This window comes from Ophidiomyces ophidiicola (genome assembly GCF_022830035.1).
Source record: "Ophidiomyces ophidiicola strain CBS 122913 chromosome Unknown scaffold_19, whole genome shotgun sequence".
NCBI lineage: Eukaryota > Fungi > Ascomycota > Eurotiomycetes > Onygenales > Onygenaceae > Ophidiomyces > Ophidiomyces ophidiicola.
In genome coordinates, this window is record NW_026054659.1 from 34655 (window position 1) to 60897 (window position 26243).

A 26243-nucleotide genomic window follows, 5' to 3' on the forward strand; every position below is an offset into this window, starting at 1 on the left:
TTGGGACCGCCGTTACAGCCCCCTATGCCTCATACGGCTAGACCACAGTGGCCGGTCTGGTCTAGTCCCACCGCTTATGTCATCGGCGTTGTGAGTGGCTTTCTTGGCCACTGATTAGGCTTAGTCAGCCTTGATAGGTTGCAGGATTGGTGTACTCCGTATGGAGTACGGAGTACTCCCTATGGCGTATGGAATTCAATAATATAAATTATCCACACTACACCATACTGGTAGTTTATACACTTATGCTTCGGCCGATGTTGCTTCGCTTGAACTTAGCAGAGCGTTGAAGCCTTTCTTCAGAAAAGCCGACATGCTTTCTTCCATTTCCCCCCTGGCCAGAATATCCACGACTTGAAACATCTCTAAGCTCCCAAACTCCTCCCCTTCAGCGCTCGACTGAGAGGGACACTGGGCACAAGAAATCTTGACAATCTCCTCGAAAATCTTTGCAAGAATACCATGTCTGCACTCCATGTTATCAGCTGCAATGATCAAATTCTCAACAATGAGTGACCTATGAGTGATAGATGGCCTTGTAGATGGAGTCGAAGGTTCACGCAGGGCTAGATAATACTGCATGAAGTCGCTATATTTCTTGTGGTGTAATTCAAGAATTTCCAGCGAATCTTCCTGCACCTCACCTGGGTTGATACCTTCCCCCACGTCGTCGTTCCATTCATATTTGCATGGGTTCCAGTCCCGAGAGAGCCACGACGGGTATTTTTCGTTCCCTACAGAAAGAGGCATAGCAGCCACGCCATTCCAATCAATAAATCCCATTACTCTTTCATTTTCAGATATTAAAATGTTACGCAAAGAAAGATTCGGGTGCGTTACCACAAACTTCGGACCTTTTTCCTTGGAATTCCACTGCAGGAGGGTGCGGAGAAGCTTTTGCACTCCTCGAAACTCGGGTTCCTCATGGTTTTCTTCTCGGCTGAGATGAACAAGATAATAATCGTCTGGGACTGCAAAGGGTCCCGCTTCGAAATAGCGCACTGTTTTGCCGTCAGTTCTTCCAACCGGCGGCAATGTTACGCCGTGGTCAATAGTTCTCAGTGGACCTGGACGGAACAAATTTCCGTTGATGAATTCCAGGGCGCCACCGGTTTTAAAGGAGAGTTTTCCCAGTCTAACCATAAGGCGGGCAATGTTCCTCAGAGCCGTCTTGCGGCGTAGCATAAGCTCTTCCCGCGAGATTAATTTATCAAACCAAATATCATGCAGAGGTTTTCCTCGAATACGAGTCATGAGGATGAAAGGAACCCGCAGTACATTGTCGAAATCTGGGCCGTATGCATGACGCGAGGAACAGGGACTGAGGTTTCTTGACATATAAGCGTCATTGTCTCAGCTTCAGATGCAAGGGCCGACGAAGCCAATTCGTCAAACTGTCCAGTTACCGCACATATGGGGACTCTGAGAATCCAACGCACCCCATCTTTGAACCTAATTGGATACAGCGCGTAGTAGGACCCAAAAAATGGCTCTTCAATGATTACCGGCTTAATAGTCCGTCGGATTCGTCTTGGGCTCCTTTTTCTTCGAACCCTGTCGCAGTAATCGGGAAGTCCCTCAAGATTCAGAGTACTTTGAAGCCACGCAAAGATGGCCTCCTTGCTAGAGAATGATGGATCAATTCCAGCAGGTGCAGGTCGAGCAGCCGCAGGCATTTCTGCGTCATTCTCTGTTAACCCTTCCATGGAGATTAAAAAAAAACACAAAAGGGGGTGAAGGGGGGTGTAGCTGATGATCAGGGGACGAAGCTAAGATGCCACGTCGAAACGGTCGTAATAAAGATAAGGGATGTTTATTGTAGTGATGGATAACTAAATAACAGCAAAAGTCCCGCTCCCATATGGCAGTCTTACGGCATTTTGGAGGCAACTGCAAGTGGCATACCCGCGCTTTCTGCGATGAGTGCTGCCGTCGCCATAAAAACCCAGCGCCACTCGATATGCAAAGAGAAGAGCCCCTAGGCAGTGAGATAATGCTGTTGCAGATCAATATCACTCTAGTGCAGTTACAATTGGAATTGCAACGACGGTCATTAGGGTATATTGTTCTTGACATCTGGGGTATCTGGCTTTGTAGTTCCACCCATCGTCGAACGACTTTGGCTTTGACCATATCTCTATTTCAAGAGTCTGATTATGACTCACCTACTCTGATAAAGACAAGAAACTAATTCTGTATCTCATTATCAAAACACTTATCACACTTTAATCCGAAGCGGCTAGCATATTGCGCGACAGCACGGGCATCAAAAGGTCGTAGGTACTGACTTAATTCAGACATGGGTAGCTCGTTGGATGTATGCACCGTGTATAGAGTAAAAGGCAACAAGGACGCGTCTCATTGTTTAAGATATGTGAAGAGCTCCAGGCTCAGGCAAGAGGGCTTCAGAAAATCGAGCCATGAACGAGTAGAGCTTTTCGGGCAACACCGCTTTTCCCTGGAAACTGCATGTTAATAGCAGCAAGAGGCACATATAAACGTTGTTTCTGACGTCGTATCCCGCTGCTGGCTTGTGTTTGTCGTTGACGCTGACTTTGCTGCCTTGAGCGACTCGCTGATGTAAGCCGTGCTGCTTGCCGAGACTCGACCAAACATCGCATCGCCATCCCTGCCTTGCCTGCCCGCCTCGCAGCCCTGAAGCAATTCCGCGCTCGCCTCCTGACTCCAGACATCGTTACTCTAGCTTTGGTCCTGCTGCCCTTGCATTATTACGTGGAATCTCGTGTTCGCAGACCGCACCCCGCCCCGGCACAATAACCAGACTCATGCCTGCTGCAACTTCATCGGGCTTCTGCCACTGACGCACCCTTTGTTTCCCCCTTTCTCTCTTTGTTGAATTCGAACGATCGCGCCTCTTGCCCGACCGAGATTTATTCTGGATGGAACACAACTCCGGCAATGCGGCCAGACTGCCGCATCCTGCTGACCTGCAGCCAGGTAAATACACAGCTGCGTTCAGTGCCCCATCCGCCTCGAGCTCCTTTAAGCTCGATGAAGGCTATTCGGATGAGACCAAAAGCGAAGCAGAGAATAACGGAAGACGGGCCTCAAGTGGTGCGACAATTCCTCCTTGGATTCTAAGCCAGGCAGAGTCTGACAGGGCTGGTAATGCTCCATCTCCCTCAAGTTGCCCACCTACCCACTCTAACAATGGTTGATACTTTAGATTTTGCATTCACCCTCCTTACCACGCTGCGCACCTCGACGATTGCCAAAATTGTTGACAGACTTACACCGCTCCTCCATATGGACCCTGTGCGAAAGCTTCCCCCGGAACTGACCGCGGAGATATTTTCGTACCTCGACCCAGGCACGTTGCTTACGGCTTCGCTGGCGTCTCGTGCATGGCGAGACCGAGTGCATGATTCGCTGTTGTGGAGACAGCTATATTTACGGGAAGGGTGGAAATTGAATGTCGAGGAGATCCGAACGTTTGAACGACAGCGTGCGGAGGCAATACAGTCGGCTAGCAGGAAGGCTCGAATGCGGCGTTCGGATACGGATCCAGGGGAGCCTTTGCATAAGAAACGCGTGCTGCCAAGCTGGGGGGATTCAAGACGTTCAAGTGCGGTCAATGCCGAAGGCGAAGCTTCTGCGTCTAGTACAGGCGCCCCACCCGATGCAGAAGGCGACCATGAGATGCGAGATGTCGGCAACCCTGACAATTTTGCTCGGAAGGTTTCGACGGATAGAGAAGTTTCTTCCTCACCCTACCGAGAATCGTTCTTATCCCCCGCTATGCGCCCAGAGGACCCAGCAAGACTAAACTGGGCATATTTGTACAGACAACGCCGGAAGTTGGAAGATAACTGGCTACATGGCCAGTTCACCAATTTTCAGCTACCACATCCGTTATACCCATGGGAAGCTCATCGTGAGTGCATCTACGCGATTCAATTCAGTGGTAATTGGCTGGTAAGCGGTAGTAGAGACAAAACGATAAGGGTTTGGAATTTGGAAACGAGACGACTGAGGTCTCCGCCACTGCTTGGACATACCAGGTCTGTTCTATGCTTGCAGTTCGATGCTAGCGAGGAAGAAGATATAATTATCTCAGGCAGTAGTGATCGCAATGTGATCATTTGGCGCTTCTCTACAGGCCAGAAACTTCAGGAACTAACCAACGCACACCTTGATTCTGTCCTTAGCTTACGATTTGATAAAAGGTATTTGGTGACGTGCTCAAAAGACAAACTTATTAAAGTGTGGAATCGTGATGAGCTTCGTGCATCAGACGAAAACTACCCCAGATACTTCAACGGTGTTGGTGTGCGATATCCTCCTTATATTGTGGACATATCAAACATGCTTCCTGCGGCCTTGGAAGCCCAAATTGCGAGTCAACAAATCAAAACCCTCCGCCCATATTCGCTTTTGATGACCCTCGATGGTCACGGCGCTGCCGTGAATGCGATACAAATTGACGATAACGAAATTGTATCTGCATCTGGGGACCGACTTATTAAGATTTGGGACATTCGCAGCGGATCTTGCACAAAGACCTTAGTGGGTCACCAGAAGGGAATTGCATGCGTTCAATTCGACAGCAATCGAGTAGTGAGTGGCAGCAATGACTTCACCGTTCGGATATATGACCACGCTTCCGGAGCTGAAGTTGCCTGTCTCCATGCTCATGATGATCTTGTTCGAACATTGCAAGCTGGGTTCCGTGATCCACCTGGTTCCGAGGAAACATTAATGCTTGAGGCTAAAGCCGTTGACCATGATTATTGGGAGGCCCGCCGCCGCGGTGACGTTGACCACGAGCTTGAGCACGGTCGTCGACGACGACCTACCCGCATGCGAAGCGCTGGGTCACGCCGACCACAAGACATCATTGCTCTGGGGGCCAAGATACCTCCTGGCGGTGGTGGAAGTAGATGGGCCCGTATCGTTTCCGGCTCTTACGATGAAACAATAATTATCTGGAAAAGAGATAAAGAAGGCAAATGGGTTGTTGGGCAACGTTTACGGCAAACCGACGCTGCCCGTGCTGCGTCAGTCATTGACGATTCGATGGCGGTGGAATTCCTCAGCCAAAGTTTCGGGGCAAATTTACCTGGAATACATCAGCAGCTTCAAGCTGCTCACATTACCCAAATCAATGCCAATCAACCCGGACCACAGAACACAGCTACGTCTGCTCCTCCGTCCCAGACGACCCCTAATCCATCCGCGCCGCAGCAAATGACACCACCGTTGCATCCCTCTCAGAATGCCTTTCTCCAGCAACAGCAACAGCAGCAGCAATCGCAGCCTAACGTGCCTACACAAAGTAACCAGACCCCGACCGCGTTTCAACTTCCTCCCATCCTTGAGAACGCTGGTCAGCTACCACCAATGCAGACGCAACCAAATACCCTTCAACCGCAGCCCCCACAGCCCCAGCACCCAGTTCTCCATCCCCCCATTGGTCAGCACACTGGCAACCCTGTACAGCCCAATGCCCAGGCCCCGGCGGCCCACCCACATCCCCCCACAGCAACGAGGATATTTAAACTCCAATTTGACGCCCGAAAACTCATTTGCTCTAGTCAAGACCATATTATCGTTGGATGGGATTTTGCAAACGGTGACAAACATTTAGAAGAGGCCTGTCGATTCTTTTCTGGCCCATGATGGGCCTTCCTGAATCTAGGGAAATTTTTTGTTTTTTTTTTTTTTCTCTTCCGCAAGCGGCATCACCGTCATTCTCTGTCTTAGCATCTATTGGATTCTCGCATAGGCTTTCGTTTTAGTTTTTTCATTCCTGCGTCACTGCTGGGATCGGATTACTTGAGAGTGCAATTTTGAACTCCCTAGCGATACCTTGCTCTGCGAATCGTTGTGAGTGCATTGTGTTGCTACCCCAATGAAGCCTGTCATTTCTTAAGTAGCGGTATCTTTTTGCATACATGTGCCTGGCTCTGCTGCTCTTCAAATAAGCTCCACCATGGTCATGGTCATACACAAGCTCATTACATATTCCAAACTAAGCTTCTCTATACTGTCTTTCTAGGATATTCCGTACATAATAATACTCTGTTTTGTTGGGAAGGATAAAATTGGTAGTATTTCTATGAGAGAACTTTAGCAATCTTGTACGCATCTGCATGTAGATATACACATAGTCCGAGCGTCAAACAAGCCAGCTCATAGCTAACAGCGGACCGGGCAAGCTATACAAAACGGAATACTAGGCAGACACTAAAATCAGCCAGAACTATATGGCTGGTAACCCCAAGCCAGCCTCCATTGTCTTGCTGACGCTGGTTTGAGGTTCCAAGTCTCTAAAAACTTGAAACGACGCCGATGTGTCGCCACCTCACCATGGGCGTTATTATTACTTACGGCATGGTGAAATGGAGCAGATAGTCCACAACAGTCCGCCAGGCAAGCAAGCAACGAAATATCCTCATCCCTTTCGTAGCGAGGCGATGAGGCCGCAGATGAGTTTGTCCCAAGGCATATCGTTTGAGAAGAGGGTGTACAGGGGTCAGAAGTGCGGTTATTAATGGTAACACTGCCGGTGCCTTGTGTGGGCTGGTCATGCATCGTCACAGTTCCTGGTGCAGGCGGAACGAGTGGTGGATACCGAATGTATGACGGAATTGGGACAGAAGACGTTTCATTTGGTCGTGTACCATCAACAAAATGAACTCGACGAGGAAGGGGGTAGTTGCTACTAGTCCTTGAGGAAGCCGAGCGAAGTGAAGAAGGCCTTGGTGGCGCCTGGGAAGAGATTGAGGCAGGAGGAGTGGCAGTGCAACAGAGCGACGTTTGTCTTTGATCCTGGGATGATGGAACCCTACGTTCCATTGGCTGACGACAGGCGATAGGGAGCGACTCATGATGGAAAGGATGGTTTTCCAACCCTGCTGCCCCCAACCCAGCACCTACACCATGCCCGCTATTTCGTGTACCAAAGCGACCACGAACGAAAGTTCCATCATCAGCACGCGAAACTACTCCAGTTGGTAGGGGTGGTGCGGGCGGCTGCGCGGCGCATGAAGAAAAACTAAACAGCCGTCGAAATCCAAAGAAACAGCAGAGACGATTATTACCAGCGGCTTCGGATGATTGTACAGGGCGAGTCGAAATCTGGAATCGAATTGCTTCTGGAGACCCAAAGGATGGAATCCCTGGGGGAGTAGGACATCGTATAGGGGGAGGATATATAGGCTCAGTTGGCTCAACAGGGGAATAGCGTTCATCGTACCACATGTCGTCTCGAAAGCTTCCAGCAGAGGAAGATAAACGTGCAGATCGACGCAGGTCCGTGGGAAGCGAGGCGAACGAGAACTTAGGGCGAATGGAAGGGATATCTAAATCGTCGAATGAATAGATCTTATTCCCGTATCGTTTTCCAAGTACGAAAAGGTAAGATGCTTCAGACTTTAAGGAGCTGTTAACAGACTTCATTACGGCTATAGGGGGCGGTGCTACAGAGAATTTCAGCGTGGAAACGCTTGACTGCTCCGTGATAGGTTCCAAAACATGAGCTCGCCATGCTCCACAAGATGCAGGAGTATTAATATTCCGAATATGAACACCATTGGCAGCATCCAACAGCTGGCTAGATGGATACCCTTCTGTGATATGCAAAGCATTTTCGGTTTGGTAGTCTTCATCATAGCCGTCGAAACTAGTAAGGTGCCCAAGATAAAGGGAGCTGTGGTCACTAGGAATTGACTCAGAGGAGTCTAGATGAGCGTTGACCGCCCGGATCGACACTGTTCGTCGGAGTCGGCTTCGGCCAGAGCTCGTACCTTCAGTAAACGATCGAGATCGCATGTGGTGAGCGACGAAACTTCCAGTGTTGGCAACATTTGGCCATGCTGCTTTTGGATGTGCCATTGGTGGGAATTAGGAAGTATGAGGTAATAAACGAGTGCAGTCCTCTTTCACAGGGATAAGAGAATGACAGAGCCCTTCATCGATGAAACTCCTGTTGCAGCCATTTATTGCACTGATATAAAGTGTTGTAGGAATATCAGGGAGGAAAGTGCAATGGTTGACAAGCGGCTGCTAAAAAGGGGCTTCGTGGAAGTGATGACGGGAAAGTAAATTAAGATTCAAGAATCCGAAGAACAAGACAACATGCACCAATGGTCAATTATCAAAATCGTTGCCATATGCAAAGCAAATATTATGCCAATGAAGAGTTGTTGCTCTGAAAATTTGAAAAAAGAAATGAAAATGCTCAAATGGCAGATTGACGTTCAAACATTACCCGCCAGCCAATATTAAAAAATCAGGGTGGCATTACCATTAGGAAGCAACCGTACTCTGACTCAAGTTCGACTTGCCTGAAGCCTTTGGGTCTCCTCTGAGCGTTCGAATCAGAGACTCAAGCTTTCGCCGCTCTTCTTGCTCAGCCTGATAAGCGAGAGGTGATTAGTAGATTGTATTGCAGGGCAATTTAATTATAATGAAACATACCCTCAAATTTTTCAGGTTCTCCGCTCTCGTGTCTCTCATCATTTTCTTAAACTCATTCTTCAACACTATTATCGATGTACTTTCCGTCGGCGTCGCGTCTCCTTTTCGTACACCATTCATTCCCAGTGCCTGAATTCTTTCATCACTCAGCTGCGCCTCGAGAGTCTCACAGCGTTCACGATAGGAATCTATGGTACTCTCTAGACTATCTCGTTCCTTTTCAAACTCAATGCTAGCTTTGGTCATCGATTCGTAATCATCAATCGTTTCTCGAAGCTCCTTCTCCAACATTTGTACACGTCCCTGAAGGTCTGGAGAAGCGCCTGCGATGCTTCTGCCAGTTTGATTATCTCTGAGAGAGGCCAGCTCCTCCATAAGGCTCATATTCCGTTGGTTTAATTCATCCATTTCCCTCCGAATGGCTGGGTTTGCTGCTACCTGAGCCGCACGCTCCGCTCTACTCCCATACGCGCCATCAAGCTCAGCTCGTGCAACCGTTAGTTCAGTCTGAATCCTAACCATTTCGCCCTCAAGTTCAGAGAACTCGGACTGCAATTTTTGTAACTCCGCTTTGGAACTATCATGAGCGTTGCGAGAATTCTGGATTTCCAGATCCTTCTCTGAGGTAAGCTGTCTGAGGGTATTTTGAAGGGTCGCAATTTCGTTTTCTTTGAGCGTTCGATCCCGCTCAGCCGCATCCAATTCCTCCCTGACCGTGTTGCGGAATTCTTCAAGCCCAGCAATTTGGTCGTCTTTACTCGATAGGTTCTGCTCGACTTTTGACATTTCCTTTGTGACTTGCTGCCGGGCCTCCTCTAAACTAGCAATTTCCATTTCCTTGGCTGCCAATGACTCCTCGGCGTTTCGCCGTGCTTGGTTGATACTGGCAATTTCGCTGTCTTTCAAAGCCAACTTTTGCTCAAACTCTTGTCTGGCTTCTAGCTCCGCATTGGCAATGGGTTTCTGATTGATTGCATTCTGCTGTTCTCGGATCATCGAGTTTTGACGAGCCGTATCCAACTGATCCATTACGAGAGCGAGCTCTTCTCGTATATCATTGGCTTCCTTCTGTGACATATCAGCCTCTTTTTGTAGCTTTACACTTTGTTCCGTTAGATCCGCAATGTGTGCATCGCGTTCTGCATCGGACTTGCAGTTAAGCTCTCTTTGCTGTTGGATCTGAGTAGTAAGAATAGTTTTCTGATCAGTTAAATTATCAACGCGAGCCTGAGCCTCCTCTATAGAGCCTCCCAGGTGGTCAAGTTGCTCCTTTAATGTTTTTCTGGCTGATGAGGCGCGTGGGGTAAGTTGATGTCGAGTAGAACCTGCTGTGACAAGAATGCCGTCCAATCGCTTGTTAAGTGTATCTAACTTGTCTTCTGCATCATACATAGATCCTTCCATTGCCTGTAGCATGCTTGTTTGATGGAAGGACATTGACTCAAGCCCCTTGTCAAGAGAATCCAGACCATTTTGTACAGCTATCACCGGATCTGCAGGGGCGCTATTTAAAAATTCTTGAGAGAGGCGACCAGCGTCATTGTTTTGATTGATTTGTGGTATCATTTCACGTAAACGGAAGTTCAAATCGTCAAGTCTCCTTTTCGTTTCATGTAAGGCAGCCATACTCACTGAATTTCTTTCTCCCGCTACAGCCATAGGAAGATCTCGCCGTGTATGGCCACCGTTGAAATCATCTAGGTGGTCAGGAGTTCTGTAAAGGCTTCTGTCATCAAATTCGACCATGTCATCGCTTTGCTCCTGTCGATTTGCGCCCCTTTTCTTCAAGCCCTTGTGCGTCATCTGCAATACACCGGCGGTATGCTCCAAGATTCTCCTCCGGATTTCATTTGCTCTCCTCTCCAGCCTCCAGAGTTCTTGCGCTATGTCTTCACAACGATGAACGCTTTGGGTGACTTCTTCATCAGATCGGTGCTGGAGATTATGGCGTCCAAACAGGCTCAATCGTCTGCGGTGGGACTTAGGCGAAGATTCAGGGCTCGTATCACTACTTTCCCTCCTGCCAGCCTTAGAGTCGTAAAGTTTGCTCAAAGAAAATGCGGCTTCTTGTAGTTTCAGTTCAAGAGCTAGTTTTCGCTTTGATGATTCAATACGATTAGACAAGAGAAGCAGTTCCTTCTTCAATTCTTCAACCTCCTCGAACGAAAGTACCTCGAACTGCGTACTGTCTGATATTGCAGTCTCGGCGAGTAAATGCATTGCGATCGGATCATTTGCATTGAGGAGTACAGAGCTTCGTGGGTGAGAGTAATTGAGCTACGAAGCCAATTCGATTAGGACAAATGGCAATATCAGTAAACGGTGAGAGCACTTACCATATTGTACCTTGGTGTTTCATCTTCGTTTGGGCTTAAAATGGTTTTGTACCCCTCTAACAAGGCCCTTGAGGACGGCGAAGGCATAGCTGGGGAGGTGATGGCGAAGTTTCGAGGGTCCGGATAGGACGAGGACTGGCTCGACCGGTAGCTGGTCAGATTCATGATTTCTGGCGAACGGCAGAGAATATCCAATTCTAAGTATATCCCTGCTAATCAAAACCATGCATCGCGTTAACTCATGCGCGAGCGCTTGGACCCATGGCGGTCGCAAATAGGGGTTGTTGTGTAGGAAATTTCCTGGAGGCTCCCCTACCGAGTGCAATTTGCCCAGCTGCAAGTACTATGCGTTGTGTGGGGGCGCAAATCACGATAAAGATCTCCTCAGACTGGGAATAGCACAGCCATAAGCCACCCCTGTACAGCCCCTGGTCAGCTCTCATATCTACCTGTCTATGATGCGTAGTCAACGTTGGCCGTTGCGCGATTATTGGACGACACAGGAGCACATGATGATCATGTGACTGAGTGTCTATAATATTGCATCTGGTCTTGCTCCTAATGAATGAGACACAGATACTTATAGACAAACATGCTATAACTGAGACTATGAGAAAAACATATGAAAAACCCCTAGCAAATCTCTGTCAGTCTGATAGACAAAGATAATGAAATTAATATTATAATCAAAAGAAGAAGATAATGAATCTATAATTCTTTAATTTCTTCTTTAAAGATCTGATTATCTAATAAGTCATCTGACTTCTGCTCAACACATCTCTATAGCTTTGACAGCAGCATAGATGATGAATCTCTCTCTATTAAATAATTAATATTCATGAGTCTCAATTACTTAATGAATTTTTCAAATTTCTGTCTAGATAAGATCTTTATTAAGTCATCTGCAGACATATTATCACTTTTAATTCAGATAATATTCAATTTCTTATTAGTAACTGCTTGTCATAATCAGTGATGATGAATATTAATATGACAGAGCTTAATAATTAGTTGCAGAGCTGCTGAAATCAGTAATCATATTATTTATAAATTATCACATAAAATATCAAAATCTCTTTCTAATTTCAACATAATATTCTTAAATAAGTGTTTTCATCACATGATCTCTTTTGCTGTATAGAATAGTGCTAAAAGCTCAGCTTCTGTTGACAACATTGTAACAGTCTTTTGTCTGAAGAACTTTCAATCAATCAAATTTTTAAAAAGCTTAAATACAGAGCTCTGAGAGAAGTGTCTTGAGTTTAAATCATCTGCAAAAGAAGAATCACTAATGATTATTAAATAAGTGTTAATGATGTTGATATTATTATTCTCTTTCTGAATATTCAATCTATCATCAGCATAAAATTCAAGAGCATAGTACTTCATTAAAAAAGCATATGAGATAACTCTCTCAATTACTGTATGATGTTCTGATTCTGAATTAACCAAAGTCTCACTTAATTTTGCAGTAGCAAACAAAATATCAGATCACATTATAATAGCAGCATAGAGAGTTAAATCAATCTTCTGTTAATAGACATATATTTATTGCTTATCTTACATCTTCATATAGAGAGCTATATCTGCAGTTATCATTGACATATATGATGACTTCAACTTTATAAGATTGAACTTATTAGCAATCTTCTCAATATAACTATTCTGACACAGTCAAAGCTTCTGAGTATCTCTATCACATAAGATACAGATATCTAGAAATCACTCTAGCTCTTCAATCTCTTAAAGTTTATAACACATTCATAAATTCTTTAATAACTACTTAAATGTTCCAACATTCTTTCTGTGATATAAAAATACTATGTCATTCACATAAAAGAAGATAATAATATTTCTATCAATAAATAGACATGATTCTTCATAAATCTAACAGAATTTTAGTTTTCAGAGTGTTGAAGTGAGATCTTTATATTAAAGTTGTGAAGATTCAGAGTGATCATATAAGACATATAGAATTTTTCAAACATCTCTTTTCTTACTGTAACTTTCTGTCAGTCTGCAATAAACAGATTTATCAAATGAAGCATTAATGAATGCATTAATAGCATCAATCTGAAAGATCTCCATTTCAAAATAAGCTGTTATAGCCATTAAAAGGCAAAATATTTGTGCAGTGAGAGTAGTGACATAGATGTCATGTTTATTATTAATATTCAGATCTCTGCAAAAAATAAGTCTTGTCTTATAATGTTCCAAAAAATCATTAACATCAAATTTGTACATATAAATTCACATTAAAAAGATTGAATGTATTTCTTCTGAGCTCTCTACTTCTTCAAAGCATTTCTTCATTCATAGCTTCTTCATTTCCACATTCATGACAGTCTTAAAGCCATCAGTGTGCAGATGTTGTAACATTAAAAAATAATACTTTGAAGACTTCAGAAGATTCTCTCTGTGAAGTCTAGAATTTATAATTGTAAAAGCTGTTAAATAGTCTCTATAAAAAGAATTCAAATGTGCTGTTTACTACAGAATCACTGTATAAGCTGTTCATCTGTCAATTCAATCTGTGTTTTGATGCTTTATTCTAGTACTTTGTCTAGAAGATTGCTCTGCACTCAAGCTTGTGTCAGCTGAGTCATTCATCACTTTTATGACAAAACAATTAACTGTTGAAATTCTGTCATTAGTGCTCACTGTCTCTGCAGCAGAACAATTAACTATTAATTGTTCATCATTTATGCTCATCATCTCTGTAGAGCTAGTAGCAGAAAGTGTAGTAGATGTTATATTTTTAGATGACTTCACTACAACATCACTCATCACTTCTGTAGCTTCTGTGGCAGAATGATTGACTGTCAATGAAAGTTGATTCAGCATCTCTATTTCAGTTAATGACATTGTTGAATCATCTGAAAGAGATTAAGTGTAGATGTCTGAAGTCAACAGCTCTGATATAGATTCTAATGTTGACAATGCATATGTCTCTTCTGATTGATCAGTTAGTGTCTTAGTCATTGTTTTCATCAATCTTATTAACTGATCAACAGTTTCATAACTTTCACATAATGTATTCTTCTCAGAGTCTTCATCTTCACTGTCATGCTCACTTAAACTCATCTTGTTAATATCACTTACTTTAATAAAAGATATTGTATTCAGCACAATAAAGCTCTTCTGTAATAAAAGCTTGCTGTTAATCTCATTAGAATCAAATAGTGTATCTTCATTAAATATAATGTCTCTTGTTAATATAATCTTTTGTCATACTGAAATTTAAATGCAAAAAATATTCATTGATTCATATTCAATAAGATATTCAACTTTCACTCTAGAAGTCAGCTTCTGATTTCTTTCATATTGTGCATTCTTAATTAAAGAATACACTCTACAGCCAAAAACTCTTATATGCCTAATTTCAGTTAAAGAAGTTGCAGTTTGAAGATATTTCTCTAAGAATTCAAGAGAAGTGTTTCAATCAAGATCTTTAATCAGAATTCTGTTTAAAATATATGCTGCAGTCTTAATGCATTCTGATCACAAATTCTCAGATAAGTTAATTTCAATTTATATTGTACATACTGCTGTTGTTATTAAAGCTTCTGCACATTTCACAGCTTCATTTTGAGCTGAGATGTAGAGTGCTGAACATTGAATAACTATATCATATGTTTAAGTCAAAGCTGTCAGTTCTGACTGCATAGAGATTTCTTCATCAATTCAAATAGTCAAGATAGTTAATTGATATAAATTGAGAATTATTTTTATCATTTTTGCTGTGCACATCAAACTTTTGAATTTTCACTGCATCATTTCCACATAGTGCAGATGAATATAATTACAATATAAGTGAACTGTCCATTTATCTCCATTATAATCTGAAGTAAATTATATGAGATCAATAGACATCTTCATAAATGAACATATAGATCTTTTCAATGATGTTCTGCATATAATTTACTTTACTTTTAAAAGAGCACAAGATCTGCACTTCACTGTTAGAAAACTCTGAGAGATCTTTTCAAATTTCACATCAATAGACATCTTTAAAAGATGTGTCAGAGACTTTCTGTTCAGATGATTAAGTTTCAGATGTTAAATATTTATGATTTTCAGTGAGCTGAAGATCAACATCATGACTGATTTATTAATTAAATCTTCATTTAATAAGACAGTAAAAACACTCTTCATTATACTGTCTGTTGCAACATTAATAGATCTGTATTCAATGACCATTTTTCTCTTTTTAACAGTCAAATTGAACAAGATATCTCTTGTGCCAGCATAGTAAATCATAAGAGATTCATCATTCAAATAACAACTCTTCACACACAGTAATTCATGTGCTACTAGATTTGTATGAAAGTCAGAAACATAGAGAATATTCTTTAGTAATATCTTGTCAGCATCTGCTGACATTTGAATATAAACTTTAACATCACTGTATTCATGAATTTTACAATAAGTATTTTCAACAAGCATAATATCTGAAGAATCAGTGTTCTGATAGTTTTGAAATCTTATAAAATCATTGCAAATATGTGCATCTGCACCCCCATCTAATATGAAGCTGTTTCATAATGAATAGGATTCATATTTATCACTCATGTTAGTGAAGTTAAAAATCATTATGAAAGTGAAGATAGTTGAATTAGAGAATGTCTTGACAACAGCTTTGTTAGCATCATTATCTGTCACATCATCTGAAGCACTAACTTCTTCAGTATTATTTGAATTCTTCAATTTCTTTCAATTTGCAATCTTTTTCTTTAATTTTCTTTTGTTCACTGAATTCTTCAATGCTTTCTTGATCTTATTATCAATTTTTGGATCTGATTTTCAGCCTGTTGATTGAACAAGTGAATTAAAATATGAACAGTACACTCAATTATGTTGCTCTCTGCAAAGACATGCAGAGTTTATACTTTCATTATTCTCTCCCAACAGCTTATTTTAAATAATTCTTTCAGTGGAATATGCTGACAACTTATTACTTTGATCTGACTCAGTATCTTTCTTTAACAACTGTCAAAATATCTGAATATGTCTATAAACATTCAGCTCATGTTTCCAATTCAAATTCTTTTCAATTAGAAGCTTAGATAGATATGTATAGAAGAACTTTCTATAATTTAAAGAGATAGCTCTCAGAAATTGTTTCAAGACAAAAGATTCACAGATATATTCACACATATTATACATAGTTGCTCAATTCAATGCTTCTTTATAGTTTAGTAAATATGCTTTAATTGCTTGATTCTTTGACTCTTCTTTAAAAGTTTTGAATTTCTCTATTAGTCTAGCTTTCAATTGAGAAGCATTCATCACATTTCTAGCATATAGAGCTTTCAGATGTTCTTTTGCAGTAGTTTCTATACTATCTGATTTATTTATTGTAAGAATTCTCAGAGATGAATCTACATAATTTCTTATTGTCTTCTGTAGCTCTTGCATTACTAAGATTCTCTTCTTTTAAGTTCTGTATCAATCTCTTTGCATATTTCTTGCATGTTTTGTATTCACAGAAGTTGCAGTTTCTTCAGTTTTTTCAGAAGAAAGAAAATTCTCTATAATAAATTTCCAAAGTTCAGAATGCATTTCTTTTGTTGAATTGACATACAGTTACAATTAGTGAAGATTTACTAAATGCTTGATGTCTTCAATTCATTCTTTTCAATTATCAGAACTATTTAGCATAACAACTCTTCTAGATAATTTATTTATTTTTAATTAATTATTGAAGTGAGACATTGACTCTAGATTATGATTTTTCATAGACTTAGATTGATAAATATATAGATGCATTAGATCTCTGCAAACTTCATAATTAAGATTTAAGCTTAAATAGAAAGTTCAATGTATGATCTCAAGATACTTAATAGTGATCTCTATTTATATGAGTAATAAGAGTAAAATAAAGTATGTTGAATGTATCTTTAGATAATAATTAAATTCTTGAAAGAGTTCAGACTCATAACTATCAGATGACACAGAAGCATATGATGATCATGTAACTAAGTGTCTATAATATTGCATCTGATCTTGCTTCTAACAAATGAGACACAGATACTTATAGACAAACATGCTATAATCAAGACTACAGAAAAAACATATGAAAAACCTCTAGCAAATCTCCACCAGTCTGATAGACAAAGATAATGAAATTGGTACTGTGGTCAAGAGGAGGAGGTGGCAAACCTACAGTTCTCCGGTTCCTCCTTCGGAGACCTGGTCACCTGACAAGTCACCTGACTCCTGCTCAACAGCGATCCATGCGTTCTGCTTATATCAGCGCCACTCACCGCTTGGCGTTAGGATAAACAATGTTGCGAAAGGGTCTCGGCCCGGCGCTAACTACCCTAAGCGAAACAGGTTCTCAGCCCTGGGGGTGGTCTCAGCTCAGCATGCTTTGTATACGGAGTATTTGTTGCTTGATGATCAGCTGAGAGGAGCAACTGAGGCCAGGAGGGTATGAAAGGCGGATATTTATGATGCAGATTGCGAGCGCAAAAGAAACACGCTCCGTGTGTGCTGCATACTTTCTGATCGTGACCTTTTCCAGTCCGTCTCGGAAGCTTCACCCAGCCTTGTAGGTAAACACTCCAATCAACAGCCCACTAGCAGCTTTCTTGGACAATATTCGGCGCCGATGGAGTATCGTGGGCTGAGTCCATTGGCTCTTCTCAGCCTCTTCATGCCACATCGAGTCTCCGACGGCCTTTTCCGTTGATTTTAATTTTGGCGCCCGTGTCTTGAGATGTGCCTTGCCTCTTTTATCTATGGCAGGCTCGCAGTTCACGGTGCCATCGGTGTAACCGTCTATTATCTATGGCGATATCGTCCTAAGCTATGGCTAGCCGCAATCTAATAACGTTACGTATGGACATAACTTACTACTACTCCGTACAGAGTATCCAGCGCGAGTTCCCTAATTCTCTTCTGTCAAAGAGTTCCAGGTGGCCTTGGCCCCCTCCATATTGATACCCACTAACTAGACAACGCGCAGAAACTGGTGATCCTTTTCATCCTGTTGGAGCCATCCAGCAGATTTTTTGTAAAGCTGGCGTGTCATTTTAGCGATAGTTAGCTATTTTTGGGACACCAGGACTGTCACTCTGGTGGCTCAACTAACTATGCATACACCAAAGGAAACCTCATAGTACTAACCACTACACTTGTAGCTACTTTTGGGACTATGTCAACTCAAGGCACTCAGTGGTTCCGAGTGTGATTTCACATGAAGCTTTTTGGAAGCTTTTCGGCTGTTCCAAAGTACGTCAACCAAAATAGCGCGAATAAACTCCAGACATTGCTAGCGCACTCCCTTACTCCGCACCTAGTTTACATATCATGGAGGATTCTCCCTCGCAACCCAACAGCTGTGAGTTGGGTATGCTAGTGAGCACAACATGGACTCTGGCCGTCAAAACAACGTGGAGCCAGATGTTATGAAGCCGATATTGGGTCGCATCAAGGAGACCAAAGATGATGGCCCCAGCCCCGAAGCCTCCATAGCCCATATCGAAGGGGACTACAAGGTGTACAAACGTCGCTTCTTTGGGCTGGGGCAGCTGGTTCTGTTGAATATTGTTGTCAGCTGGGATGTATGTTCATTATATGAGACTCCTTTTCCGTATCGAGGAGTGGCCCAATCCGTTATTCGACAATAAACGCTAACCAAGTTGTCCAGTGGCTCACTTTCTCGGCAGTGTCAAAGACATCGGCGCAATATTTCAATGTTTCTGAGAGTGCAATCAATTGGCTCAGTACCGGGTTCCTCTTCGCTTTCTGCGTTACCAGTCCGTAAGTGTCGCTAAGTTTCCGGCGTTCGGCACGAAGACACTGCTAACGCGCTGCAACACCAGCATTGTTATATGGACTCTGAATAAAGGAGGGCCCAAGCCCTCGATCGTTGCGTGCGCCGCGCTGCTGCTGATCGGGAACTGGGTCCGGTATGCGGGCACAAAAGCGAATAACGGCATGTTCGGCCTGACCATGTTTGGCCAGATCATTATTGGATTCGCGCAGCCGTTTGTCTTGACGGCCCCTACGAGATACAGCGATGCTTGGTTTAGTGATCGTGGACGAACCAGCGCGACCGCGGTTGCGACTCTGGCAAACCCGCTAGGCGGCGCCTTGGGCCAGCTGATCGGCCCAATGTGGGCGACAAAGCCCAGCGAAGTACCGAATATGGTGCTTTATGTCTCGATAGTGGTAGACCTCCCCTAGTCATCCTGATATTCTATGCCCGTTGCTGATGATGAATTAGTCGAGTGTCGCGTGCATTCCTTCCTTCTTTATTCCCTCTCTTCCGCCCACACCCCCTAATCCCGCTGTTGGCGTAGCCCGGATTCCTCTGCGCGAAAGTCTCATCAAGCTCATGTATGCCCTTGAGTTCTGGCTGGTTTTCTTTCCCTTTAGCATATATATTGGCATTTTCAACAGCATCTCTTCTCTTCTTAATCAAATTCTCCAGCCCCATGGCTTCTCCGAGATGGAGGCTGGCATCACTGGCGCTCTCCTGATCTTCGTCGGCCTCGTTGCCGCTGCAATATGCTCCCCGATTATCGACAAATACAAACATTACTTAGGCACGATTCGAGTCCTCATACCGATTATCGCGCTTTCGTATCTTGGCTTCGTCTTTGCACCAGAGTCACCTAGCGTCGCCGGGCCTTACGTTGTTGCCTCTATTCTTGGTGCTTCCAGTTTTGCTATTCTCCCCGTAATTCTTGAGTACCTCGTCGAAATAACATATCCAATTTCTCCTGAGATCCCCAGCACGCTTTGCTGGGTTGGTGGTCAGATATTCGGTGCCGCGTTTGTTCTCATCGAGACGGCGCTGAAGGCAAGCCCGAATGCAAAGCCACCCCTGAATATGAAACGAGCTCTTATTTTCCAGGCTGTAATGGCAGCAATTGTGGTGCCTACGCCTTTTATTTTTGGACAAGTGAGTAGAAAGGTGGGGAAGAGAAGGCTGGAAGCCGAACAACAAGCGAAAGCAAGAAGAAACGCGGATAGAGGGGTGACTTGTACAGCAACAGGGGATCACAACACGGGTAATTTATAGCGTATTTTCGAAATTGTTGAAATAGGCTGATACCACGCTGCTTTTGGAAATATTATGTGACTGAACAATGATAAGACCTTGTTGGGGTTTTTTTTCCTTTTTTTTGTATGTATATTTGCTTGTTCAGACTTTTCTTCGGCGACAGTAGCGCGCCTGTTAATTCTATAAAATAATCTACGTGCACCCAGTGCTCCGCGCTCCGTACATTTGGGCAACGATACACGATGCACCAACGACCCCGTACCAATACAATGGTAAATAAATGGGGTTTCAAATGAAAAGTTACCATTCTATTTTTAGCCTGGATAGTTCTTTTAAATGTACATGGTTTGGGAGAGTCTAATGTGGGAGGGAAAAAGAGCAAGAAGATCTTAAAAAATCCCAAATAGGGGGGCCTTCAAAATGCGCATACGGAGTGCATGGGGGTGCACACTGGGAAATCCGGGATAGTAACGTAAACCACCCCGACAGGGAAGTTAATACCGGTTGCGTTCGAATATTTTTTTTGATTTTTTGATCCAATATAAATATACTGTACACGCACATCTCCTCTCTGCCGACTTATCAAGGTTGTGGTATTCGAAACGTACATACACGCTGTTGTAACCACCGCTGATGGAAAATATGTCGTAGGATTCTAATCTTAAGAGAGGAGGGAACAACGTGCCGGCTCGTCTTTTACTTGAGAGCTGCCCACAATTTGGGAGCGGCACACTGGGTAGCACAGTGTTGTAGATGGAAGACTATGCACAATTAGCATTCACATAATATATGTGCCACCGATCACTACTTTGAGGGGCGGCGATTGAATGGGTAAAAGCAGCACGGGGAAGCCTTACACTCCTCGACACAATCTTCGTGGGGTCCCTTGAAATCAGGGTCCTCGGAGTTTCGAGTAACTCTCTCGACGCATTCATCAAAGTGATGTTTGTGTGGGGCGCATTGGTTCGAATTGGCGCATTCTATGCATCGCAATTTCATGTTAGCTACATGCGTAGAGAGCTCTGGTTATTGAGACAGGATTGGCAGCCGTCGATGACGAAAAAACCCATGGCTTCTAAAAACCATCCGGCCGCTTCGACGCTCCAACAATCTTGTCGACAGAACCAAAGCTCAAAACAGCAGAGCGTAAGAACTCACCCTCCTCCAACTTGGGCTTGATATCTTCTGGCTCTTCCTCCTCCTCCTCCTCCTCTTCTTCCTCTTCTGCGTCCTCTTCCTCGGCTTCCTCGGCTTCTTCGGCAGCGGCTTCGGGGGCGTCCTCCTCAGCCTCTTCGACTGGGGCAGGAGTATCCTCCGCAGGCGGCGCCTCAGCCTGGACTTCCGTGAAGCCGACGGCGCTCACGAAGTCGGCGAAAAGCTCCGATAGGCCCATTTTGATGTGCAGTAGGGGAGGTTTGAGGTAAGAGAGAGCCGATTAGGGATGGGCGGGGAGTCAATTGATCTTTCGTCCTGTCGACTCTTCGAATAGACGTCTCGATGAGTTTCGCTTTGCTTGCATTTTGCACATTGGGGGAGTCCAGATTACTAACACGATTGGCGGGCGTGATTGGCCGATTGGAATTGGGCCACACGTGGTTGGCTGGCACGGAAGGTATGTTCTTCCGTTCCGTGCCGAGGCATGGACCCAAAATCTGACGTGTTAAGCTTCGACTTTTACTCTTTTTGTTATGTTGAGACAGTGTTCTTGAATACCCCGACTATGTATATATATATATTATACTCTTGAGATAAGGATGCTGAATTGATGAGCGCACTAATACGTACATCTTGATTATCGAACATACTGCGTCCCCGGCTACACATCAGGCACTTTACCCTCCACTCTGGTCAATGCTTGTTTCCCAAAGGGCCAGGGAGCTAAGATTACTGAGCTCGACGAATCCGGTCTTCAAGATCAGTAGCGATTCCTTGCCGTTGGGTCTCTTCATAACCTGGAGGAGGGTCTGTAGGCGGCTCGAACGCTCCCCCAACCGCACCCTGCCGCAAATTGCTCTGCGTCTGAACGCCATTGTTCGAGCTCAATGTTTCTGAGAAAGTAGGCGGTGAAATAGTTGATATTGAATTTGGGCCTTCGTAGGCTGGAAGGTCCTCGAGATGAACGTTTGTGAAATTGACGCCCTCATACGCACCCGTATGCTGCGGTCCTCGGCCAGAGACCATCCCACTTTCCCGTGCTTGCTCAACAACTTGCTGCAACCGTTCTTTTATTCTCTCGAAAGCGGAATGGAAATCAAAAGCGCCGCCATCTTTGAATGTCATCTTCAACTGCACGGCGACGTTCGATGATGGAATACCGCCTCCTACAACTGGTTGAACCACTGCCGTCCATACGTTGGGGCCAAAAAACGGAGCTGAAACGTGAGTGTCATGAAAATTTAGAAGTGGCGCAGAGAATGATTGAAATTCTGGGGTATGATTTGCAGGGAGATAGACAATCTATCCTTGAGTCAGCATAGTCTGGTTTAGTCAATTAGCTATATGCCTAGTGCATACTCGTTGGTTTGTAAGATGCACACAGCCAGTACTGCTTTGCAACGCTAAAGACTCGTCTCCAGCATTTGAATTGATGCTGTTCAGACTGATGCTTGTCCGGGGTGGGGAGGTGTATATAAGTCGCTCGTTTGGCAGACGGACAAAACCATCCGCTTCATTGAGCATTACCCAGCTGCGTGTGCGTAGTTTGCTTAGTATTGACCTCTTCGGAAACTTTTGCGGCGATGTTGGACGGCCCATGGTGCTTGGGTATAAAACCTCAACAGTATTAGGGCATCACGGCGGGGTAGTTACGACAGTATCATCGGTTTGTATGTATAGGGTTTGGGGAGAGGGATGAAGGAAGCGGGGGTTTGTCAACGTACTTTATAGACATTTTCAAAAAGTAGGAATAGCCTTTGAAAAATATTCAGGGATCCAGGCAGTTGTTGTGGCTTTTCTATTTCGAAGACGGTCTTTGTGCCAAAAAGACGAGGTTACCGCGCCTAATGCGGGATGCCTCGATCGCCAGTTAAAGCGGGCCGAATCAACTAGAAGGTCCGGGACAGCGGGTCGGTTGTAGTAGTTATAGGATATTTGCGGGTGGGAATAACTAATGAATGGATCACAGGAGGCCAAGGTATGTCTCGTAAATGAGACGGTCAAAACGTCTTCCTTCCTAGCCCTCCTTTTCGGATGTTCCGTTGACAGCCAATGTCAGGGTGCCTTATAGACGCCCCTTGGCTTAGAGATATCCGAGTGTCCCTAACGGCGTGGTCGAAGTGAGCTTGTGGATGGATTCGTGGTTCCGGGCTCTCCCCCCCAACCTTAACCACTAAGTTCTAACTAGCTAGTTAGTTAACTAACTACATTAAACTCTGCCAAATCCCTAGGGCACAAGATATACCACGGAAAGTTATTTATCGACTACATTGTGGCGATGCTAGCATGCCAGTATATACAAATCACACAGTTTTGGAGGAACTTCAACGCCAGTATAACTAACCTTTCTTATGTCCGCGAAAATGGCCCAAACCAAGAACAGGCTTAATTCACAGATGGAAACTAGCACGGTATTTTTGCTTGAGCTCCTAGAAGTGCCGTATACTTCATGCTGGGAATGACTGGCTAGTTAGTTGATTAACTAACTAGTTAACTAGTGTGCTGCAGTCGTATTTATGCCCTCTTCAGCCTTAGCAATATTTCCCCACATTGCTGCCTGCTGGCTGGGAGACAAAAAGCAACCCCAGACGTCACAGTCCCTAAAAACACAAATAACTCAGGTTCAAAAAAGATATATAAGTTGCTAATGTTGAGTACAGCTCGTATAGTACACGGAAATAGGTGACATTTGATAGTGAAGACTATTGCTATTTCGAGCGATTCTAACCTGGTGAGAGTTATATATTAGCTCTATTTCCCCATCCGCTATTCAACATGGAGCGTCCAGAAACCCGGCCTCAAGCGAAGTCGGATTCCCTGCCCTTAGCCCGTATGACTACGGAATTCACCTCTTTGAACTCCGAGTCAAGACAACTGTTGCCCTCACTTTCATTCCTCCAGCGATCGAAACGATTTCATTTGGACCACGGCCGAGTCGAGCCTCCAGTGTTATATCGACACGGACGGGGTTGACCATTGGAACCTTGCAAGAAGAGGCGAGGAGTATTCGCAGCGTCGACCTTGTTCTTGGCGGGAAGCTCTTTCACATCAATCGAGATGCGTCGAAAATCTCTGTTTTGGAGCAGAACGATCTGCCTGCGTACTCCTCGCCCCCACCCCACTCTTTTCCCGATGGGGTACCTGGAGCCGTTGTAGGCTCTGAACGTGTTATCAGCTCATCAACGCCATTACATGAAGCGATAAACAGAGAGCATGGCTCCACAGTCACTGGCAATGAGCAGACAGTTGAAAGGTCAATGTCCTTTCATCCAGGCCCAGATAAACTATGTTTAGCGAAAAAGAGGTCTGCTTCACAAGGAAACATACCGGAACGCGCATACAGTCATTTGAAAGCACTTTCGTCACCGCTTCGACGACGAAATGGAGTTCGTTTACCCAAACTTTCGACTGAAATACTTCAGACAGCAGGTATTTCGGCTGAAGAAGCTGAAGACACTCGTGCCACTCGTTCTGCAGAGCCCCGAATCTGCAGCTCCGGATATCCGGTAAATATTGGGCTGAATGTCATTGGAAGTTTCCCTCACAGTTTCAAACGAACGGCACCCCCTGAGGAGGCTAAAGGTCCTGAGGATTCACTAAAAAATGACGGCTCAAACATACTGATTCCTGAAAGCCCGGTCAGGATCGAAGAGCACCATGCTGATGGGACCGCACCGCCATCAATGGATTCGGAGAACGACATCAGTATCCATTATACACGGCTCATTCGCAGCATTGATCGGGATCATAGAAAAGCCCTTCATATACGAGATAAAGAATTGGCAGCAATGAGAGAAAGGCTAAACGAATTAGATCAGGTCTATCGCAAGGAGCTAAAGTTACGGGACTTTACTATTGACGATCTACGCCAGAGGCTTGAACATCTTGAGAAGGGGATGGAATCTCAAATTCAAACAGTCAGAAACGAGGTGGAAGAGCAGTGGGAAAACCGGTGGAAGGTCAGAGACCGACACTATATGGAAAGAATGAAAAGGATGGAGCTAGACTTTCAGGGAAGGACTAAATAAACATCTTTGCGATGTAGTGCCGTTCCTTTGACCAAGCTGGATTGTCGAGAGCATTATTTAGCTTTCTGCTGGTAGAACTCTTCCCAAGTGGTACACCCGAGGGAAATCAGGAACTAACGAACAAAATTCTTTTCATATTTTCACCAGTACATATGTGAAGAGATTAACATGACTCGGCGCATCAACTGGCGGTAATCATGACGTCATATCTATGATTCAAAATCGCAGACAGAAGCTCCGGTTTTCTTCAAGGGATACTTACGAAGTACATGAGACGGAAACCTTCAAGAAGCATAAAACAAAGATCTCTGTTCTGACCTAGAAGATCGCATGCAACTATAGCGCTTTCTATTATAGGCATAAGGCGTCACGTCTGCTCTGTACTGGGAAGGAAAACATCCTAAAGCTCCTTTAGAGTTTACATAAAGCTGTCGAGTAAGCCGCAAAATATTATCGTGTGCCACTGTGCCTGTATATGGAGCAAGTAGTAGTAGCGCGTGGCCTCTACTTAGGCTTCGCATCTATCGTTCTAGACTCAGTCAAGAAGAGAGGGGCGGCTAAGCTCGGCCCAGTTCGCAACCAATTGCAACTCACTAGTTACCTATCCGGGCATGCATGCACATTTCGATCTGGAAGTTCCATGCGGAGCACTTGATGGAGATCAAATCAGATGCTAAGTGTGTAATACATTCATATACAATAATAGCATATGGAGTACCCGCATTCTAGGCGTAGTTACGTGTGTCTGGATACAATCCCTGCTTTACGTATTGAAGCTCGAGAGATGGTATAGCGGGATAGTCAAGGATTTAAACAACCAGACGGTAAAGCAATAAAAAATGCATCGCGGGTGTCGCGTGCTGGGTGTTTTAGGAAGCTTGGAAAACAGCTGAAGCAAGCCGGTTTCTTGTCGGTCCCGCTCAGCTGCTAAAAACACATGGAGGGCATTGCGTCGTGGCATTTGGGGCTGATATCAGATAAACACTGGGTTGAGGGCGGGAGCGATTGCAGCTGCCATTTATCCAGACCATAGACTTTGGCTGCACTTTGGAGGCCATCCACGCCCTTTCCGGCCCTCTCGTGCTACAGTCGAGGGTTCGACAAGGCGGCATGCAAGGCGGGCTGACGGAAGTCTGATCGCGGCACGCACACGCCATGCCAAATCAGGCCTAGTTAGTTAGTTAGCGCGGTGCGGGCAATTCCAGCTTTGGCGTGTTGGCATGAAGCGACGTTGGATGCGCTCCAGCAAGATTCGCCAGATAAGCA

General features: G+C 44.3%; 8 protein-coding genes across 8 annotated transcripts; 3 read left to right on the plus strand and 5 right to left on the minus strand.

The window, feature by feature from the left end:
• Positions 1-243: 243 nt before the first annotated feature.
• Positions 244-1706, minus strand: LOZ57_004507 (uncharacterized protein; the record flags this gene model as incomplete). Its single annotated transcript, XM_049253549.1, has 2 exons — positions 244-1330; positions 1378-1706. The coding sequence occupies 2 exons, from the start codon at positions 1704-1706 to the stop codon at positions 244-246; spliced, it is 1416 nt and encodes a 471-aa protein (XP_049107369.1).
• Positions 1707-2900: 1194 nt separating this feature from the next.
• LOZ57_004508 (uncharacterized protein) lies at positions 2901-5640 on the plus strand (the record flags this gene model as incomplete). The annotated part of the gene is made up of 2 exons (XM_049253550.1): positions 2901-3126; positions 3188-5640. 2 exons carry the CDS (start codon positions 2901-2903, stop codon positions 5638-5640), a joined length of 2679 nt encoding a protein of 892 aa, XP_049107370.1.
• A 573-nt stretch (positions 5641-6213) lies between these two features.
• Positions 6214-7857, minus strand: LOZ57_004509 (uncharacterized protein; the record flags this gene model as incomplete). Its single annotated transcript, XM_049253551.1, has 1 exon — positions 6214-7857. One exon carries the CDS (start codon positions 7855-7857, stop codon positions 6214-6216), a length of 1644 nt encoding a protein of 547 aa, XP_049107371.1.
• Positions 7858-8271: 414 nt separating this feature from the next.
• Positions 8272-10943, minus strand: LOZ57_004510 (uncharacterized protein; the record flags this gene model as incomplete). Its single annotated transcript, XM_049253552.1, has 3 exons — positions 8272-8379; positions 8443-10719; positions 10779-10943. 3 exons carry the CDS (start codon positions 10941-10943, stop codon positions 8272-8274), a joined length of 2550 nt encoding a protein of 849 aa, XP_049107372.1.
• A 7208-nt stretch (positions 10944-18151) lies between these two features.
• Positions 18152-19812, plus strand: LOZ57_004511 (uncharacterized protein; the record flags this gene model as incomplete). Its single annotated transcript, XM_049253553.1, has 4 exons — positions 18152-18346; positions 18433-18545; positions 18608-18956; positions 19012-19812. 4 exons carry the CDS (start codon positions 18152-18154, stop codon positions 19810-19812), a joined length of 1458 nt encoding a protein of 485 aa, XP_049107373.1.
• Positions 19813-20869: 1057 nt separating this feature from the next.
• Positions 20870-21187, minus strand: QCR6 (ubiquinol--cytochrome-c reductase subunit 6; the record flags this gene model as incomplete). Its single annotated transcript, XM_049253554.1, has 1 exon — positions 20870-21187. The coding sequence occupies one exon, from the start codon at positions 21185-21187 to the stop codon at positions 20870-20872; it is 318 nt and encodes a 105-aa protein (XP_049107374.1).
• A 491-nt stretch (positions 21188-21678) lies between these two features.
• On the minus strand, positions 21679-22548 carry LOZ57_004513 (uncharacterized protein; the record flags this gene model as incomplete). The annotated part of the gene is made up of 2 exons (XM_049253555.1): positions 21679-22251; positions 22309-22548. 2 exons carry the CDS (start codon positions 22546-22548, stop codon positions 21679-21681), a joined length of 813 nt encoding a protein of 270 aa, XP_049107375.1.
• Positions 22549-23596: 1048 nt separating this feature from the next.
• On the plus strand, positions 23597-24977 carry LOZ57_004514 (uncharacterized protein; the record flags this gene model as incomplete). Its single annotated transcript, XM_049253556.1, has 2 exons — positions 23597-23631; positions 23699-24977. The coding sequence occupies 2 exons, from the start codon at positions 23597-23599 to the stop codon at positions 24975-24977; spliced, it is 1314 nt and encodes a 437-aa protein (XP_049107376.1).
• Positions 24978-26243: the final 1266 nt, after the last annotated feature.